At 47.5% G+C, this 19333-nt stretch overlaps 1 protein-coding gene and 1 long non-coding RNA gene across 6 annotated transcripts in view; one reads left to right on the top strand and one right to left on the bottom strand.

The window, feature by feature from the left end:
• Positions 1-19333, top strand: part of LOC125727812 (nascent polypeptide-associated complex subunit alpha, muscle-specific form-like) — a 25978-nt gene extending 6645 nt beyond the window's left edge. For all 4 annotated transcript variants that reach the window (XM_049004771.1, XM_049004773.1, XM_049004774.1 and 1 more), the window contains 6 exons: positions 8650-8793; positions 8889-8932; positions 9038-9176; positions 9308-9415; positions 9567-14711; positions 15300-19333. In XM_049004771.1, coding sequence (XP_048860728.1) covers positions 8650-8793; positions 8889-8932; positions 9038-9176; positions 9308-9415; positions 9567-14689 — 5558 coding nt within the window. In that variant the 3' untranslated portion in view covers positions 14690-14711; positions 15300-19333. The remainder of the gene's footprint in view (positions 1-8649; positions 8794-8888; positions 8933-9037; positions 9177-9307; positions 9416-9566; positions 14712-15299) is intronic.
• On the bottom strand, positions 4517-5181 carry LOC125727818 (uncharacterized). 2 transcript variants are annotated; one of them, XR_007388862.1, is made up of 4 exons: positions 4909-5181; positions 4795-4851; positions 4681-4737; positions 4517-4566 (listed from the first exon to the last, which is right to left on the bottom strand). It is a non-coding gene; the product is annotated as an uncharacterized LOC125727818 (long non-coding RNA). The 2 variants fall into 2 exon arrangements; XR_007388861.1 differs by lacking the exon at positions 4517-4566 and having other exon boundaries at positions 4657-4737.

The following is a 19333-nucleotide window of genomic DNA, read 5'->3' as shown; positions in this document are numbered from 1 at the left end:
TTTCCTCTCTGCATCATAGATAACAGGAAAGTAGTAACTTCAGTAACAATGGCCCTCTTTCCTGTCTTCAACCAGACAATAGCATGTCTCACACGTAGTGAGATTTTTAACGGCTCAGTAAATGTGTTTTATCAGAGCCTCTTACTTTTCAAATATTACATTATGAGATCCATGTATTATGCTAAAAGGGCTCCTCAAGGGCTTTCATGTGACCAGGGTTACAGGTAAGGTGCAGTGCAGCCCATTGTGTCAGTTAGGCCTAAGCCTTAGCCTTAGCCTAAGCCTTGCCCCATACGTCCCAGGCTTGTGGTTGGCAGACACACTGCCAGTTGGGGTAGAGATGTGACCTAAAATCTGCTCTGGTAAGCTACCCGCATCCTGCGACTCTGCATGTCTTAGTCTCAGTTCTAACTACACGACAGAGAAGAGTGGAGGAACAAGCAGTGATACAGCATCCCACCCCCTGATTAGGTCACGCTATACCCCCGCCCGGCACTTCAGTCTGGGAGCAGAATCACAACCTCGTTGAATGGCCTGGTTCTGTGGCCTGCATGTGGCCCAGATGGCTGCAGGGAGCTTTATGATGCCTCCATAAGGGACCATCAGCAGAAAGATTTTCCTTTACTGGCATTCATGTCGGGTTTGACGTCAAAACACGGTCTTTCTCAGCTACTTGGTGACTCTAGAACAGAAGGACCAAAGCAGAGGATGTCAGTAACACCTCAGAACACCTGTCAGCAGCAAGGAAAGAGTCTCAGGCTTGTTGACTTTGTTTTCCTTATACCCAGACATGTTGAACATCCCGACAATACTGTATCTCTTTATGGAAAATTTAACAGCTGTGAAGCCCTTCCAATTACATATGGCAGGTATCTGCTATGACTTTTCAGAGAGACCTTCCTCTTTGTACCGTTTAGACAGATGGTGTTTGAGTTGTCTTTAGTCTGTGTTTGTTTCACTGAGCACAAATTGAGGCGTTGCTGTGGGAAAACTGTCTCACACAGGACGTTCCCTGTGAGACCAGAACACCCAGGCTGCAGCGATACTGAGTGGAATAAATGGCCGACGGCATAGCGATGTTTCAGCTTCTGTTGTTCTGTGGAATACAGGAGTGGCTACTTGTTTCCTGATTTTCAGAAGGAAGGATGTGAATTATTGTGAACTGGGACCATTGTGTGTATATCGGAAGATCCAGCACACTAGTCTTTAGCCCTCGCACAGAAGTGGTTATAGTTATGCAAAAATTATGCCTGTTTCCTTTCCAGAGAGTTTTGAAAACAGTGAGCATTGTGAGTTGGGTCATATGACCAGGGCATGTGCAGACGTGAGCTTCTTCAGGCAAGGTGTGCCGAGGCTGAGGTTCCAGGTCTGGGCATGTTCTTGCTTGGGTTGTGATCAGAAAGGCATTCAGATGCTTTGGTCCTGTTCTTCACCAGTGGGATGGTGCTACCTTCCTGAAGCTACAACTTGGGGGTGTCCAGCTATACCCTGGAGATATGAAATGAGTTACTTGTGGCTTGTATCCATGAATAATTAATAAATATTTTCCAATATAAGTCAATTGTTAATATTTCCATTCCAGAGTTTGAGTACTCCTCAGTTTTTTTATCAGTAAATTTCATAGCTGCCTAGTCTGGGTGTAACTTCACTGGATGGAAATGCAGTCACAGGCTGAGCCAGGCTGAGCTCTGCACAGCTGATAGACCACATGTACCTTCCAAATAGCCTTGGCAGGTATTCTGAGGATCCTTGGCTTTAGAACAGTGAGGCTTCCAAGCCCAAGTTGTGTGCAGTTACTCACCCTGTTACCCAATAACCAGATTACATCCTTGGGGACAAGCAGCAGTGGGGAATGATGTGATAGGTGACGTGTGGAATATACTACTGCATTCATTCGTGTGCCAGTCTTCCTTCTCTCTTTGGTACTTGAAGCCTCGTTTCTCATTTCTGTACTTCAGAGTTATTTGCCCATGTTTCATAAAGGCAAAATGCCACCAAATACCAGTTCAATCCTTATGTCCCTCTACCTCGAGCCTGGAGCAGAATAAGAAGAGAGAAGAGCACCAGTGCTGCAGGGCTAGGAGTGAAAGTGACACTGCCTGTTGGAATTTCTGTGGTTTCCAACAAGAAATAGTTGTGGGGCATGTCAAACACTCCGACAGGTATAGAGAGAAAGGTTCTGGGTAATGTTACCGGACCCCTCATTATGGAGAAATGGGCAGGACTGCCAGGGATTTTGGATCCCCAGAGAGTCACTTTGCACATCACTTCTCTGACCATTGGCAGCCAAGATGAAGACCAGCTTGGGAAGCCTTAGCTGCCCTGTTCCATGCTGACTCTGGAGGTTTGTCAAAGGCACAGACTTAGGTGAGATTACGCAGGACACATACCAAGGATACGCCCTGTATTCTGGTGATAAGGTGCCAGCAGTTTGCCACCTGGAGTTTAATGGGCAGTTCAGCAGCAGCTGAAGTGCTGTGTGGGTGCGCTGTGTCTGCCTGTGATTTGCATGCTGGGCGTGTCTCTCACTGCAGCCCTGGCCCGGCTAGCCCGCGGCCTTCTTGTGCCATGCTGACGTGTGTGTTTGTGTTCGCGCATGTCTTCCTGTAATCCCCCGCCTGACTCGGAGCCGCTGCAACACGTTCCTTCATATCCTATGTTTGTGCCAGGCGCAATTCAGCGAGTGATCTCCTGGGGGTGAGGAGGACACTGAGAGTAGGCAGCTCATGGACAAAATCCCTCTCCCCACCCAACCTGCCTCCAAAGGTTGAAACGTTCCCTCATTCCTAGCTCTTCTGTGGATCATTTGAGACTCCATTGGATTGTGTGTGTGTGTGTGTGTATGAAAAGAGGAAGTGTTTATGAGCATCTGCGTGTGACTGGTAGACGCGTAAAGGCATGTTATGAGACTGGAGGATTTTCCTTGTTCTGTCAGACTGTGGTGACAGAAGATTTTTATGAGAACAATGGAGGCTGTGAACAGCAGCTCACCATTAGGTTTTCGTTGGGGGTCGCCGTCTGGGGCTTGAGTTAACAGCTGTTAACAGCTCATTTTTGCACAGAGCTTGCTTTGCAGGGTCACAGTGCTGCTAATGATGAAGGTGGTCATGAAGGTGTTAGTAGTCTATATTATTGTTAGTTCATGGTGTTATGTGATAGACTTTATACCTGCACAGTCTTACATTCATTACCATTCCTTATTTAGTTATGTATCAAAGCTGGCCTTTTAGCACATTAATTATGACAGAACGTGTCCCTCCAGCGGGCTGCACCTGCCAGCCTTTGAGCACAGCTCCAGCCCTTCAACCACTCTGCTACCTTCATTCCTCCTCTGTCACTGACATTTATAGCTGTGGCAGGTTAAGCTTCACAAAAATCTTTGGCATGTCCCCTGTGCTGCCTACATGGGGGGCCAGGATGCCAGGGATTTTGCTATGGACCCGTTACTAGGCTGGGTTTGATCAGTACAGACTACAGGCTAAGATACAGAGGGATGTCTAATCCCTGTCTGTAGTTCTTAGGTACATAGCAAAGCAATGTGTACAACAACTTTTTTTACCACAGGATGAGCACACACACACAGGTTTGTAATTATATCTTTGTGGGGACTCTCCATTCATTTCTATGAGGAAAACCCTAATCCCAACATGACGACCTTAACCCCCACCCAGCCCTAAACTTAACCATACTCACTACCAGACTTTTGGTATTTTTAGTTTTTTGATAGGATTCACAGATCTTTGTGGGGAAAAATGGTCCCCACACCGTCAAAATAACATTGTATGTCAACACTGTCACAATTACATTGTGGGGAACATTAGGTTCACACACACACACACACACACACACACTTGTATACAGAGCTTTCCGGTTCATCTCGTTCCACTCTGTCCTCTCATTGTTTGAATTTTGTTTGCTTGGATCTGGTATGTTCTCCATCACAGAAAGGACTGGTTGTTGATGATGCACAGTTTCCAGGAAATCCTCTGCAAAGTGACAAACCCTAGTGTTTAGGTTCTTGCGCATGTGTGTGTGCTTAGCTGACTGCTGTGATTAATGGCAGGTACTATCAGGCACCTCTTATCCATACATCATTCGTGTGAAAGATGTTAAAATTACTTGTGGTGTGCTTTGTGCTTTGTGCTTTGCTTGTGCCATTTTGGCACTTTTGGGCAACACAGCAAGTTCTGGGCAGGCGGAGTGGATCATAAATGCGGAGACGGTGCCCTTGTCTGCAGAAGTCCTGCAGCCTTGTTTGGACATCAAACATCAAGGAATCAGAGAGCAGTGCCCACTGAAGTCCGGAGGAGAAGAATATTGTGTTCTAGGGTGATATACAGCAAAACAACAGGCTGAAGAGTGTGTAAGAATAGCATGCAGTAGCTCCTGAGATGGCGAGTGGAAGTGAACTGCGAGCAAAGGCGGCTGCGGGCAGATCCCCCGTCGGTCCACCTCGCTGCCCCGGTACGGGCAGGCAGGGCCTGACAGGCAGATCCCCCGTCGGTCCATCTCGGCGCCCCGGTACGGGCAGGCAGGGCCTGACAGGCAGATCCCCCGTCGGTCCACCTCGCCGCTCCAGTACGGGCAGGCAGGGCCTGACAGGCAGATCCCCCGTCGGTCCACCTCGCCGCTCCGGTACAGGCAGGCAGGGCCTGACAGGCAGATCCCCCGTCGGTCCACCTCGCCGCCCCGGTACGGGCAGGCAGGGCCTGACAGGCAGATCCCCCGTCGGTCCACCTCGCCGCTCCGGTACAGGCAGGCAGGGCCTGACAGGCAGATCCCCCGTCGGTCCACCTCGCCGCCCCGGTACGGGCAGGCAGGGCCTGACAGGCAGATCCCCCGTCGGTCCACCTCGCCGCCCCGGTACGGGCAGGCAGGGCCTGACAGGCAGATCCCCCATCGGTCCACCTCGCCGCCCCGGTACGGGCAGGCAGGGCCTGACAGATAGATCCCAAGCACCGTCAGACATGATGGTTCTTTAAGTAAAAGTGGGGGGCCCTTCTGCTGACCGTGACTGGCTGCTGAGTCCATGTTTCAGCTGTCAGGCAGCTCCTGTGCTGAGGTCTCAGGCTGTTCTGCTGCAGTGTCAGTGATGCTCTTAATGGGGGTGGTGGTGCAGTGCAAAAACAAACCACAAAAGACTGAACGCAGTGAAGAATTAAGGGCGGCCATTTCCACATTTCTCAGCGGGACTCGTTTGTCAGGTGCAGGTAAGCAGCTAATCTCCGGCTGCCGTGACGACTGTTTGAGGAATGCTGGGAATTTCCAAGCTGACCTCGTTGTTCGTTCGGTTCACAGAATGACAGGAGAGTGAAAATGAGCTGCTTGTTCCTTCAGGAGAACAGAGGACCACAGCACCAGGTGCTGCAGTATACAGAAATGGCTGTGCTCCATAGTGCTGTGTAGGGATGGCACTGGCCCCCAAGTTAACCTCCGTAAAAGCAGCAGACTGCAATGTGTCTGGTTATTCTGAATGTGGGGGCACATCCACACATTCATGCACAGAGTGGGAAATGTGAATAATGGACAGCTGCCCTGACGGCAGCAAAACTCACCATCTGCTGGAAGTGGAAGTGCTGCCGATCTATAGTGGGATCATTTCCGGTTCTGGGCCCATCCAGAAGGAGCACAACTAGGTCCAGACCGCAGTTTGTGTCTGCCAGCAGCCCTGCTCTTCCTCAGCATCTCCCTGTGGTAATGACAGCTTTAGCGGAGTTAGTGAATACTTCTTATGAAGCCGGCTCTGAGAGTGGTCATTAGCACCTGGGCTGTTACAGTGAGCGTGAGCAATTCTCCCTAATAGCTCACAACTTCCCCTGCTGGTACAGTGCTGCACTTCATATTGACATGCTGACTGTCAGCCCCTGCTGGCCTTCACTGGAATTTTATTTCCTAGCGTGGGAGCAACAAAGTACTTTAGGTTCATACCAAAGTCCCCCCTCCAGAACCACGCCACACCCAATTAAAACTGCTTCACCTTAGTGCTGCTTCTCAGGCTCTTTGTGTTTGCATTGAGGGTCTGCGTTGAGTAACCTGAATGAGTGCTGTTGTAACGCCCCCTTCTGGATGCCTCCCTGGGCACCAGCCCACTCTGCCTTAACGATCAGTGTTAATTGCACTAAGATGTTTTCTCATTTGCCCTCTGGCTTCCATTGGCCTGGTTTCAGACGCTGCTGCTGTTGCTGTTCTGACATTTAAACATGTCGTATCACATCCAGCGGCTCTGCATTCAGTGGCAGTTATTTGAGTGGCACATTAACATGGCAACTAGCACTAATGGGTGGGGAAAGCCAGCTACCCCCTAAACCAGGGGTGGGCAATCTGCAAATGGCCAGTGTGTATGCAGGTTTTTTGGGGTAACCTTTAGATCAGCTGTTCAAACCCAGGTGTGAGGACTCTATAATCTAATTAGGGAGTTTGCATGTTATCATAATCGAAAACCCTCATACACAGAGGCCCTGTGCAGATAAGATTGCCCACCACTGCCCTAAGCAGTCAGGGTCACTGCTGATCTCTTTCAGGTAACAGAAAACCCTCAGGTAAAAAAAAACAGCATCACTACTTCCCAAACCTTTTGGTTTTAGCACGTTTTTGTTTCATGTTTCACTTGCCACTGTAGAGAGTATTTTATTAAATCACGAGTGGAAGCTTTGACCGGTTTGGGATGTTTGCTGTGTGTGCAGCTCTTCTGCATAGTATGTAATGTTTATCTGTTGCCATGACAGCAGGGCCTCCACCCTCATTGAGGAGAAGGCGGCCTGCATGTGTGTGTGTGTGTGTGTTTGTGTGTGCTTTTTTCCATGTCTGTGTGCATGTGTGTGCAAGTCTGTGTTTCTTTCCATGTGTGTGTGTGCGTGTGCGCGCGCGCACATTCAGTACTGACTGGGTTTGTGTTGCTCTACCTGCCTGTTCCTGCTGCTGTGTCTTCACTTGCTGTTCCTTCCTCTGATTCCCACCACACCCCATATTGTTTGCTTTGATTTATTATCTGGGAGGAATTGCCAGGAGCTGGGGAGGGAGGTGGATTGTGTATGTCTGTGTGTGTTTGTGTAGGTGTCGGGGGGAGGGTTCCATGCCCTTGTATGGTGACTCAGATTCAAACCTCCAAGTCCCATGCTGAAAGGAGATTCTGCTAATTCAACAGCTTGGGTCTTTCCAGTGAAGTTCCAGTGTGCCCCTTAGTGGGCAGTGCAGTGCTTTACAGCAGGTCATTAAAATCAGTTGGAGAGGAATATTGTGTTCTAGGGTGACATACAGCAAACCAATGTAGGGTGTGTCAGAATAGCGTGCAGTAGCTCCTGAGATGGCGAGTGGCATAAAATGTAAACACAAACAGGGATAACATGCAGACTGCAAACACACACCGGGATAACATGCAGACTGCAAACACACACCGGGATAACATGCAGACTGCAAACACACACTGGGATAACATTCAAATTGCAAACACACACCGGGATAACATGCAGACTGCAAACACACACCGGGATAACATGCAGACTGCAAACACACACCGGGATAACATGCAAATTGCAAACACACACCGGGATAACATGCAAACTGCAAAAAACACACCGGGATAACATGCAAATTGCAAACACACACCGGGATAACATGCAGACTGCAAACACACACCGGGATAACATGCAAATTGCAAACACACACCAGGATAACATGCAAACTGCAAAAAACACAGCGGGATAACATGTCAACTGCAAAAACACACTGGGATAACATTTAAACTGCAAAAACACAGCGGGATAACATTTAAACTTCAAAAACACACCGGGATAACAAACAAACTGCAAACACCGGTGCAGACACTGTTGTAATACACAACTGGAAGTACAAGGCAACAGTGTTACGCCCTCAGTCATATAATTAATATGTAGCCACAAATACCAATAAGCAAAGGACTGTTTAAAAGATTGTCCAAGTTGTATCTCCTCAGTGAATATGAGGGGAATCCTTATCACCATCCAAAAGGCCCACGTGTGGCAGGACCTACTTGCTGGTTGTTGCAGGCATTGAAAGGTATAGTTCAGTTGGTCACCTTGGCACTGCACAGACTACAGCATCACACACATGATGTCTAATGCACTCTGAAAGACACTGGATCTGTGTGTGTATGTACAGCCGTGGAAACAATTAAGAGACCACGGCACAATTTTTCGTTTCACTTATTTCTCAATTTATGGGTGTGTGTACTTTTTTTGCAGACTGTATTCGGGTTCTTCTCTGTTTCTCATTATTGAAGGGCTTCACTCCTGCTTCTAGGAGCCTGATACAAACTGTCCTTGCAGTGCACTTCGCACCTGCACTTAATGTTTCCCATTACTTTTGAAGGTCACTTGATGTCATCCTACAACTCATGAGAAAATCTGATAAGTTAACGGTCGTCTCTGGCATTAGACTGTCACTTCCACCCTTTACCTGGCTGGATTCTGGCCATTCCCTCTATCTCCTGCTACTCCTTGTTCTTGTTACTGCTGTCTTAGAAACTTTGAACCTAGAAGCAACCTGTTGGTCAGTGTAGCCTCTTCCAGCAGAACCACAATTAAACCAGGTTTTCAAAATGCAAATTTATTTAAAAAAAATAGATTTGTCTCAATTTTCTTCAACACCTGTATGTATGCTTTGTGTCCCCAGTATCTCCTGGCAAGGAGGATGCTCTTCATCCCACAGCAACACAGCACTTGCCAAAGAATGTCTTTGTGGAAGGCGTCCGACCACAGCACCTGGAGGAGCTACATAGTGAGGCTCAGGAAGGGCTCAAGATCCAGCAGCAGGAAGGTCAAGCCTTAATGCTTTGCATACTCTTCACCTTTAGTCAATATTTACACTGTGATGTCAGTCTTAAAAGCATGTCTTCCTCATGCACTTCTCAGAGAAAGAGAATGAAATGGACTTCCAAGATGACCAAAGTGTCAGTGTAAGTGCATTAGCTCTCTTCCCGTCTACACTGCGTATTATAGCGCAGCAGGCAGGGCTGATCCTATTCTTAAAGGAATGAAATGACTGGTTCCCCATCCAACAGTCATCTGTGGCCCTTCAACCAGAGAATGGCAGTTTTAGCCAGAGGAGGGATTCACTGCAGTCCAGGAGCATCGCTGCTGAAACAGCATCTACCATCTCCACGCGATCCATAAGGTCAACACGCTCGATACGGTCCCAAGGTAGGGAGAGCCTGCATAGTACTGATCAGAGCAGAACATTCCAGATTTTTACACTCTTGTTCCTTTAGCCTGAACTGTTTAATGTGATAGGAAATAAGTAGTACAACTGAGACACATAGTGTCTGTAACAGGATCTACATTCCGACCACTCAACTTGGGGAAAGAAAGCCCAGGAGAAGGCCCCCAGAGAAAAGTCCAGGGGACCACAGTCATCCCCCAACACATCCAGCAGGAGCTGGGTAAGCACTCATTCACACAGCCAGAGCCTCAGCACATATTATGCATGCATCAATCTTGTGTTAACACCTAATGAAAGGGAACCACCACTTCTTGTCATTTGTCATTTACTTCCTGTATGCTTGATTCATCCTTTTTGTTTTCAAACTGAAGGTCTGGATCGTGCAGCATTTCCACAGCACGTGGTGGACGGGCGGCTCTCAAATGGAGGAGACACATCCTGCTGCCAGCCGTTGGCACATGTTCACCTGCCAGGAGAGGAGCACCAGCTGCAAAGCCACAACCTACAGACAGCGCATGAGGTGGAGGGGCAGCCTACGCATGAAGTGGACCCCTACCTGTTAGCGATGCTGAGGCCTCAGTCACTGGCTGCCCACGGAATCACCAATGACGGCCTCCTCCAGACACCCCCCAGCCCCGTTATGTATATCTCACCACAGGCCACCTATCTGTCCAAGATCATCCCCAATGCCGTGCTGCCAGTTGACGTGGATGTGGTGGAGATAAGCCGCACACGGAGTCGCAGCAGCTTGCGCACACTCAGCAAGAGCAGCTTGGTTTCAGCCAGCCCTGCCCCCTCGCGCGCATCTGAGCATTACGACCGCTACGACCGCTATGAGCTGTCCTCTCGTGGCTCCACTTGGAGCAAGTCTGGCTCTTCGGACACTCTTGTGTCCGATTCCTCCAGTGTCTCCTCCCAGGGCAGCGGAAGCACGCCTCGCGCTCTCAGCAGAGGAAGCAGTATGCCAGAGAGGCACTATAAGCCAGCCATGGATCAGGTGAGCATCATCAGTTCCATCAGCTGTGTCAGCAATACCTCTGGAACCCAGGTTGTCAATGGGAAGAGGCCAGAGCTGAGAGAATTCGCCAGAGAGATGCGGCAGGACCGTTCCTCACTAAGAAGCCTGTCAGTGACCAAAACAAAAAGGGCGCCGCCCCCACCACGAAGAACTAACTCACTGCACCAGGAAAAGTTCAAGTCACACAATCAATATGCAGGGAACCTGGAAGGTTTATTAGCAAAAACCGTGTCTCCCTACAGTGGTTACAGCAACCAAGATGGCACACCCACCAAGGGTACAAACCCTGGGTGCCCGAGAAACCAAAAGTCACAGCCTGCTAAGCTACCGCCAGTTAAGCTATCATCTGCGATATCAGAACCCATTCAGGACACAATAACATGTTGCCCCTATATGATCCCATTGCCAGAAAATAAAGCTGCATCTCCCTCAGTTGCTGTGACACTCAAGGATTTATTCGACATCCCGCAACCGCCACAGGTACAGGCACCTCTGTGTCCCCCCCCAGAGACATGGCTGCACAACGGTCACATCGTGAGCCTGTTGTGTAATCCTAGTGCCGGGAGGCCATCAGCACAAGAGGAATGGCAGCAGCAAAGCAGTGCTCCCTCCCCCCAAAATGGAGTACTCTTCCACAACGGGATGACAGCTTTTTCTTCAGGAGAAAACAACATCTCCTCTTCCATCAAAGGGGACCTGACACTAATACTTAGAGATTCAAACAGTGTCTGTGAAGAGAAGCCCAAGAGTACAGATATGCAGGAGATAGAGCAGGAAAAGTCAGTGCTTCAGAAAGGGAGCCAGTCACAAGTTTCAAAAGAGAGCAGCTTAAAAGTACATGAAAAAGAGCCCGAAGCAGCTCAGGCTCAACCCAGAACACCAAAGAAAGGAATATTCGGCCTGGGTGCACAGAGAAAGGAAAAGGTAGATCGACAGTCACACAAGAAGGAGTCAGCGATGAAGATGAGCAAGAAAGGTAGCCCTTCTTCTCTCAGAGGGCAGTCAGAGAAGGTGACAGAAGGTTCAAGACATAGGATGGGGATGAACATACTTCCAGGACCAAAGGAGTCCTCAGTCACACTAACAAATGTAGACACTTTAGATTCTCTACAGGATGGAAAGTCCATGCAGACTCTCTCTGTTGATGTTCCCAGGCCAGTCACAGTCTCTCCACCCCCTTCTCCTCCCCCAGCTCATCTGCCCCCTCCTCCTCCTGCTCCTGGGCATACCCCAGTGTCCTCAGTTGTGCCCCTGCCTCCCGAGACCGTGCAACAGCAGTCTGGGCCTGACATCTTCACAAACAGCTTAACTGCCAGAAAAGATGCTGTATCACCTCTTCTGGAGGATATTCCACCCCCACCAAAGCAAGCACCACCCCCACCCCCAGTTATGATCCCACCCACACATCCTCTTACTGTATTCCCTGAAAATATCCCACCGCCGCCAAAGCAAGCACCACCTCCTCCTCCAGTTTCAATGCATCCAACACCACCCCTTAACATCACGCAGGAACATATCCCTCCTCCTCCAGTTTCAATCCCTCCAGCACCACCCCTTAACATCACGCAGGAGCATATCCCTCCTCCTCCAGTTTCAATCCCTCCAGCACCACCCCTTAACATCACCCAGGAGTGTATTCCTCCACCCCCAGTTACAATCCCTCCAGCACCACCCCTTAACATCACCCAGGAGTGTATTCCTCCACCCCCTGTTACAATCCCTCCAACACCACCTCTTAACATCACACAGGAGCATATCCCTCCACCCCCAGTTACAATCCCTCCAGCACCATCCCTTAACATCACTCAGGAGCATATTCCTCCACCCCCGGTCACAATCCCTCCAGCACCACCCCTTAACATCACTCAGGGGCATATCCCTCCACCCCCAGTTACAATCCCTCCAGCACCATCCCTTAACATCACTCAGGAGCATATTCCTCCACCCCCGGTCACAATCCCTCCAGCACCACCCCTTAACATCACTCAGGGGCATATCCCTCCACCCCCAGTTACAATCCCTCCAGCACCACCCCTTAACATCACTCAGGAGCGTATCCTTCCACCCCCGGTTACAATCCCTCCAGTACCACCCCTTAACATCACACAGAAGCATATCCCTCCACCCCCAGTTACAATCCCTCCAGCACCACCCCTTAACATCACTCAGAAGCATATCCTTCCACCACCAGTTACAGTCCCTCCAGCACCACCCCTAAACATCACTCAGGAGCATATCCCTCCACCCCCAGTTACAATCCCTTTGGCACCACCCCTTAACATCACTCAGAAGCATATCCTTCCACCACCAGTTACAGTCCCTCCAGCACCACCCCAAAACATCACGCAGGAGGGTATCCCTCTGCCCCCAGTTACAATCCCCCTAGCAGCTCCTCTTAATGTTCTCCAAGAGGGTTTGCCTCTACCCCCAATTACAATCCCTCTGGAACCACCCCTTAACATCCCACAGGAAGGTATTCCACCTCCATCCCTAATTACAATCCCTGGTGCATCACCCCTTAAAATTCCACAGCAGGGTACTGCTCATCGATCACAGGTTACAATCCCTCTGGCAGCACCCCATGATCTTCCCCAAGAGGACATCCCTCCTCCACCCCCAATTACAGTCCCTCAGGCACCACCCCATGATCTTCCCCAAGAGGACATCCCTCCTCCACCCCCAATTACAGTCCCTCAGGCACCACCCAATGATGTTCCCCAAGAGGACATCCCTCCTCCACCCCCAATTACAGTCCCTCAGGCACCACCCAATGATGTTCCCCAAGAGGACATCCCTCCTCCACCCCCAATTACAGTCCCTCAGGCATCATCCCACAATGTTCCTCAAGACAGTGTCCCTCCTCTACTCCCAGTTACAATCCCTCAAGCACCAGCCCTCAACATCCCACAGGTGGGTACCCCTCTTCCCCCCCCACTTACAATCCCCCCCTCATTACCCCTTAACGTTTCACAAGAGAGTATCCCTCCTCCACCCCCTGTTTCAATCCAGCCAGCACAACCTCCTAACGTCTTACATGAGGGTATCCCTCCTCCACCTCCAGTTATAATACCTCAGGCACCCCCCCTTAAAATCTCACAGGGAGATATCTTTCCTCCAGCCCCAGTTATAATCCCTCCAGCACCTCCCCTTAGTGTTCCTCAACAGAATATCCCTCCTTCACCCCCAGATTCAATCCTGCCAGCAGCACCCATTAATATTTCCCAAGAAGGTAGCACTTCTTCACATTCAGGCCAATCAGCACCATTATCAGACATGCACCTTGCAACCCCTTTGGTTGAAGAGGTGAAAACTAGTCCTAGTGATCAGACGGTGCCTCTAGAGAATGACTGTAAGTGCAAAGACTTCCTAACAAACAGCAAGAGCATACCTCTTCCAAAGGAGGACGGTAGCCTTCCCATCTCTTCCTCTCTCCTCCAGAAGATCCGACTGAACCATATTCAGTTTTCAGACAGCCCAGAAGGAGGTGGCTCTGGAGTCAATGGAACTGTTCAGGAACAGAGCAGTGCTGATGGTCAATGTGCACCTAAGAAGCCAATCTACAAGTTCCTGTCTGGAACATCACCACTGCCATCAATTTCATCTCCCCCAATAGCAACTGCTGTCACTGTATCTACGCCGCAAAATATAATATCTACAACAGCCATCAAAAACTCTATGATGCCCACTGATATGCTCACACCGCCCGCTGTAACATCCTCCCCACCCTCAATAGCTATACCTCCCATGACTTCAATTCTGCCCATCCATACCCCAACCACCACAACACAAGTGACTGTCTCTTTGAATGTGACGCCTGCAGCAATCGTTTCTGCTACAAATCCTGCCCCATCTAATGGGACACCTGTTCAGTCCAACATAATGCCGGCTACATCTGCACTTATCTTGCCTCCAACATCTACTCCACCCACCAGGACATCTGCAAAGTCCTCAATAAAATCTAACCTGCCAAGGCTGGTACCTACTCAGTGCTCTGTGATGACTTTAGTATCTGCAAATAAGTCCACTGCTGCTACAGCCAATACCCCCTCAATGCGGCTTCAGGAAGCCATCCGCATGAAGACGGCGGCCATGTCCACAAGAGATGGGCCTATGGCTCGACTCAACCTCCCAATACCCACCTCCCCATCATCTCCACGCTCACCAGAAGGGAATGACCTGCACAAGGCGCCAGCCTCCACTGCTAATTTCATCTTCTCTAAGTCCACTAAGAAGGTCATACAGGCACCGTCGTCCTCTAAGGAGCAGTCAAATTTAGATAAAGCAGGGCTGGGCTCTGACTTCCCTGGGGAGCATCTGGGAACCAGCAAAGTGCCGCCACCTGTTGCCAAGAAACCAGCAGCACATTTGCCCTGCAGCTCAGACAAGCTGGGGATCAAGATGAAACCTGACTTGGCCTCAAATGCTGAGGTCAGCAGGGCAGAAGATCAAGAGAAAACAGTCAAACTGCAAGGATAACCAAAGGGTGGCAGCGCAGGAAGTGAGTATGGAAACATTCAGCTTTCTAGTCCGCTGAAGACCAGTGTGTCGCCTACAGTACTTAATCTGGGAAAGATTTTCTGAAGAGATATTTATTTGCGGGTGGCACAGTGGTAGACCTCTGGGGCCATGGTTCCATGTGTGTGGAGTTTGCATGTTCTCCCCATTTCGTCTCCTCCGGGTACTCCAATTCCCCCCCACAGTCCAAAAACATGCACAGGTTAACTGGTTACCAAATTGCTCATAGGTGTGCATGTGTGAGTGAATGGCATGCAAGTGTGCCCTGCGATGGGTTGGCGCCCTGTCCTGGGCTATTCCCTGCCTTGCGCCTGTAGTTTCCGGGATAGGCTCCGGACCCCCTGCAACTCAGAATAGGAGAAGCGAGTACAGGAAATGTATGGATGAAAATGTAATTCCTCACATGCTATTGGAGTGGAAACTGTAAAGTGAGTGAGTGGTTTATGATATTTTCCTTTGGAAATGGTCATCTGAAAAGGTTTAGAAGTGGGAAGAAGCCACATCTTACAAAAGAGATGCAGTTATTTCATCTACTATTATCCATGAACATTAATGTGACGTCTGCTCACAGGCAGTGCATCGCCTACAGCCGTGATTCAGGCAGTCATTGCAGTGGACAAGCACAAGTAGAGGGAAAGTCTCCGTGTCCTGAATAAGGAGCTGGAACTGGGGCTGCCTGTGGCCTAAGAAGTGCAGGTGGCATTTTCATGCTGTAACTTTATTTTGGAGCATTTTCTGAGATGTATAGAGCAAGTTCTCAATAATAACTTAACTTTAGTTCCTCCGAATTTGGGTCTTATGCTTGATTAGGTCACTGTAGTGGTCAGACTGTGAACCACTGCAGGTATTTTCTCTGTCTATGTGTCCTTTAAATAACACAAAGCTGTTTTTCTTGTCACAAATATGCACTTTTCTTTTGGGCTGCTGCTGAAATGACTATTTACATTGTTTTCCCTTCAGCAGTTGTACATATTAATGTTTATGCTGATTAAACATAATTAGCAGACCCAAAAAAGAACACAAAAAGAAATGATCATCCAGCATTTTCTTTCTTGGCTTTAGTGGAAAAACACTTTGTACTATGGGGTAACAATAATAATAATGATAATGTATGTGACACAGGACTTCAGCATACTAAACCAAATGAAATATGTTAAAAAATAAAAAGGCATTTTGTGTAGCAGAACTGCCTTCTGTGGAAAATGAGCTTTTGCAGATGAGGCTTGTTGGTTTATTGTCTATTTATATGGAATTAACTGCTAATTTTTCACCTGTACATAATTGTGCTAATTGGATTTTGGAATGTTGTGTGTGTGGTGGTGGTGGGGATTGTTGGGTTTAAATCTGGTAGCTGACACAGTACTCATGTCACTGAGGGGCCCTTTAGTGAGGCCCTAACTACACTGCTACAGTGACTCAGGTTGGCTCTGCTCTCTGACCCCAAACTTTCTTTACTTGTGTGTCTGTTGAATAAGTGTGTTGTCATGTCTGTCACTGATGTAGATCAGGGGCGGAGCCAGACTCTGTAAACATTCAGGCAAAGACAGGGTCCAGGGGCAGGCTCCACTGTGGAAACTTTTCCCCATTTTCAGCAGCAATATGCACTATTTTTCAAGCCATTTCACATAAAAGACTGATAAAAAAATCTGTGCATCATTTGGGAAAAACATGACGTTATGGCATCTACTGAATCTGCTGAAACACAGTCAAATCAGCTAACATTAGCTAGCTAGCCAACAGAAATCCATTAGGCTGGTCAGCTCACAACTCACTGCTACTGGCCGAAGTGTTACAGCTGCAGATTCATAAACCTGAATCACCATCTGTGTTTTTGATGCTGGTGGCTGAGGTTGACTGCTCTTACAAAAATATGCCCATGTTTCTTTAACCCGGAAGCTAATTAACTAGCAAGCTTGCTTATTGAGATGACTGAATGAAACAACATACATAAGACAACTCCTCCCCCTTGAAAATAGTAGGGAAGACCTATAGATGGCAATATTTCCCCAGTAATAGAACCTTCGCTCCATTGATTTTCCAGTCCAGTCAGAGAGACTGACGGGGAATTACACAAAGTTGAAGCTATTTTAAAAGCCTCAAAGATTCACGGCTTCTGATTTTAACAACTCTGAGCTATTAGTTAAGTTCTCCCCAAATGAGCTTGATGGGCTGAATGGCCTCCTCTCGTTTGTAAATTTCTTATGTCCCCCCCCCCTCCCCTTAGTCTAATATTCTCAATATTCAAGGTGGGGTCTTACTAAGGAATTATACAATTGTAGCATCACCTCCCTCGACTTAAACTCCACAAACCTAGAGATGTAACCCAACATCCTATTGGCCTTTTTTATTGCTTCCCCACACTGGCCAGAGTGGGACATGGAAGCATCAACATACACACCGAGATCTTTCTCATAATCAGCTACCTTTATTTCAGTGGAAACCATAAAATATCTGTACTTTTACTTCTCCCTGCATGGATTACATTTGTCTACAATAAATTTCATTGCCCAGTCACTAATTAAATCAAGATCCCACTGTAACCTCTGCGCTGCTAGTTCAGTATCAGCTACATCACCCACCTTGGTGTCGTCTGCAAATTCAACCAGTTTACTGTATATATTGGTGCCAATATCTTTAATGTAAATTACGAATAACAGTGGCAACTGTGACATTGTGCCTCCAATAACTACCCGCTGGTCTGTTAACCAGTTTTCAATCCAATCTGCTACAGTTCCTAAAATCCCTGCAGCTTTGACCTTAAGGAGGAGCTGTTTGTGGGGGACAACATCAAAGGCCTTCTGCAAATCTATGCAGATCACATCATAGGCCTTTTTGTGATCAATTTCAAGTTTCCTCAAAGAACTCAAGTAGATTAGTTAAACAGGACCTACCTCTCCTGAATCCATGTTGGCTATCCCTCAGAATGTTATTTGAATCCAGGTAATCTACCGTTTTTGCATGGATTATAGCTTCCATTACTTTTCCAGTTATGCAAGTTAAACTGATTGGCCTATAGTTTGATGGATTACGTTTATTCCCTTTTTTGAATTTGGGTGTTATATTAGCATGCTTCCAATCAGAAGGTACCACACCAGGAGATACGGATTTCTGAAATAGTAAAGTTAAAGGTCAGCAAATAATATCCCTCATCTCTTTTGAAACTATAGGTAAAATGTCATCAGGGCCCTGCGATTTATTTATTTTGAGCTTAGCTAAGATTTGTAGCACGTCAGCTTCAGTTATACATACACTGGTCACGACGCTGGATTAGTAATAAGAGTCCGTATGTTACTTGTATCCTGTACAGTAAATACCCATGCAAAACAATCATTAAACTCATTAACTGTGTCAATTTCATTTTCAATCACAAGACCCTTACTATCCTGCAGAGTAGTGATTTCAGCTTTTAGAGCTCTTTTTAAGTTCAAATACTGAAAGAAACTTTTAATGTCATGCTTAGCCTCCAATGCAATCTTCCTTTCGACATTCCTGTAAGTGAGTCTAATATTATTTAACTCACGGGTCTCAAATTGCAGTCCTGGGGGGCCGGAGCCCTGTGCAGTTTAGTTCTTTCCCTTTTCCACCACAAATGGTTCAGCTCAAGAGCTGTGTGGTAATTAGCGCAAGGAGTTAAATCAGGCATGTTAAATGAGGGGAAACCCAAAAATGTGCAGGGCTCCAGCCCTCCAGGGCTGGAGTTTGAGAGGCTTGATTTAACTCAAAATGTAGACTTGGATACTCCTGCTTTATTCCAACATCACTAGTTATTTCCCATTTTTGGAACAGAGCTCTTTCCTACATTTACATTTAGCTGCAGTTTCCTACATTTAGTTTTGCTGGAAACAGGTATGAAGTCCGGTTGGGCTTAAAATAATGTGCATTAAAAAAATTCCCACGCCTCTTCAACAGTTTTATTTAGCTCCATACAATTTCCAGTTTCAGTCTCATACCATTAAAGTTAGCCTTCCTAACATTGTATATTTTTGTTTTGGACTTTGCTCTTCAGACACTAAAATTAACCTGAAATTTAACCATGTCATGATCACTACTGTCCAGTGATTCTAAAACCTAAAATTTTCCAGCTCTTTTCTGGTTATCACAGAAGACAAGATCAGGAATGGCTTCTCCCCTGGTCGAGGTTTTAACAAACGGAGTAAAAAAGCAATCCTGTACTAATTCCACCATTTCAAGTTCATTTACAGTAAAGCCAGAGGCTATGTCCCACACTGTCCCAGATAAATTAAAATCACCTATAACTACCACATCATTATTATTACTCATAATCCTGGTATCGTTGTATAACATTCTGCTTTCCTCCACAACTACATTAGGTGCTCTGTAACAAACACCAACAATTAGGCCATTTGAATTTTTAGCATCTGGTTTTATCCATACAGCTTCTGTACTTTTATTATTATCAGTGAGCTCCTTTGCCTGCAAGTTTTCTCTTACGTATACCGCAACACCTCCTCCCTCTTTGTCTCTACGGAACAGCGTGTAACCATCCATATTATATTCTTGTCCATCATTATCACTCAATCCATGTTTCTGTTATTCCTATAATGTTGTAAGAGTCTGATGAAATAAAAGCCTCTAAATCATGAA

Source organism: Brienomyrus brachyistius, unplaced genomic scaffold, assembly GCF_023856365.1.
Source record: "Brienomyrus brachyistius isolate T26 unplaced genomic scaffold, BBRACH_0.4 scaffold118, whole genome shotgun sequence".
NCBI classification, from domain to species: domain Eukaryota; kingdom Metazoa; phylum Chordata; class Actinopteri; order Osteoglossiformes; family Mormyridae; genus Brienomyrus; species Brienomyrus brachyistius.
This window is presented reverse-complemented; position numbering and strand designations above follow the sequence as displayed.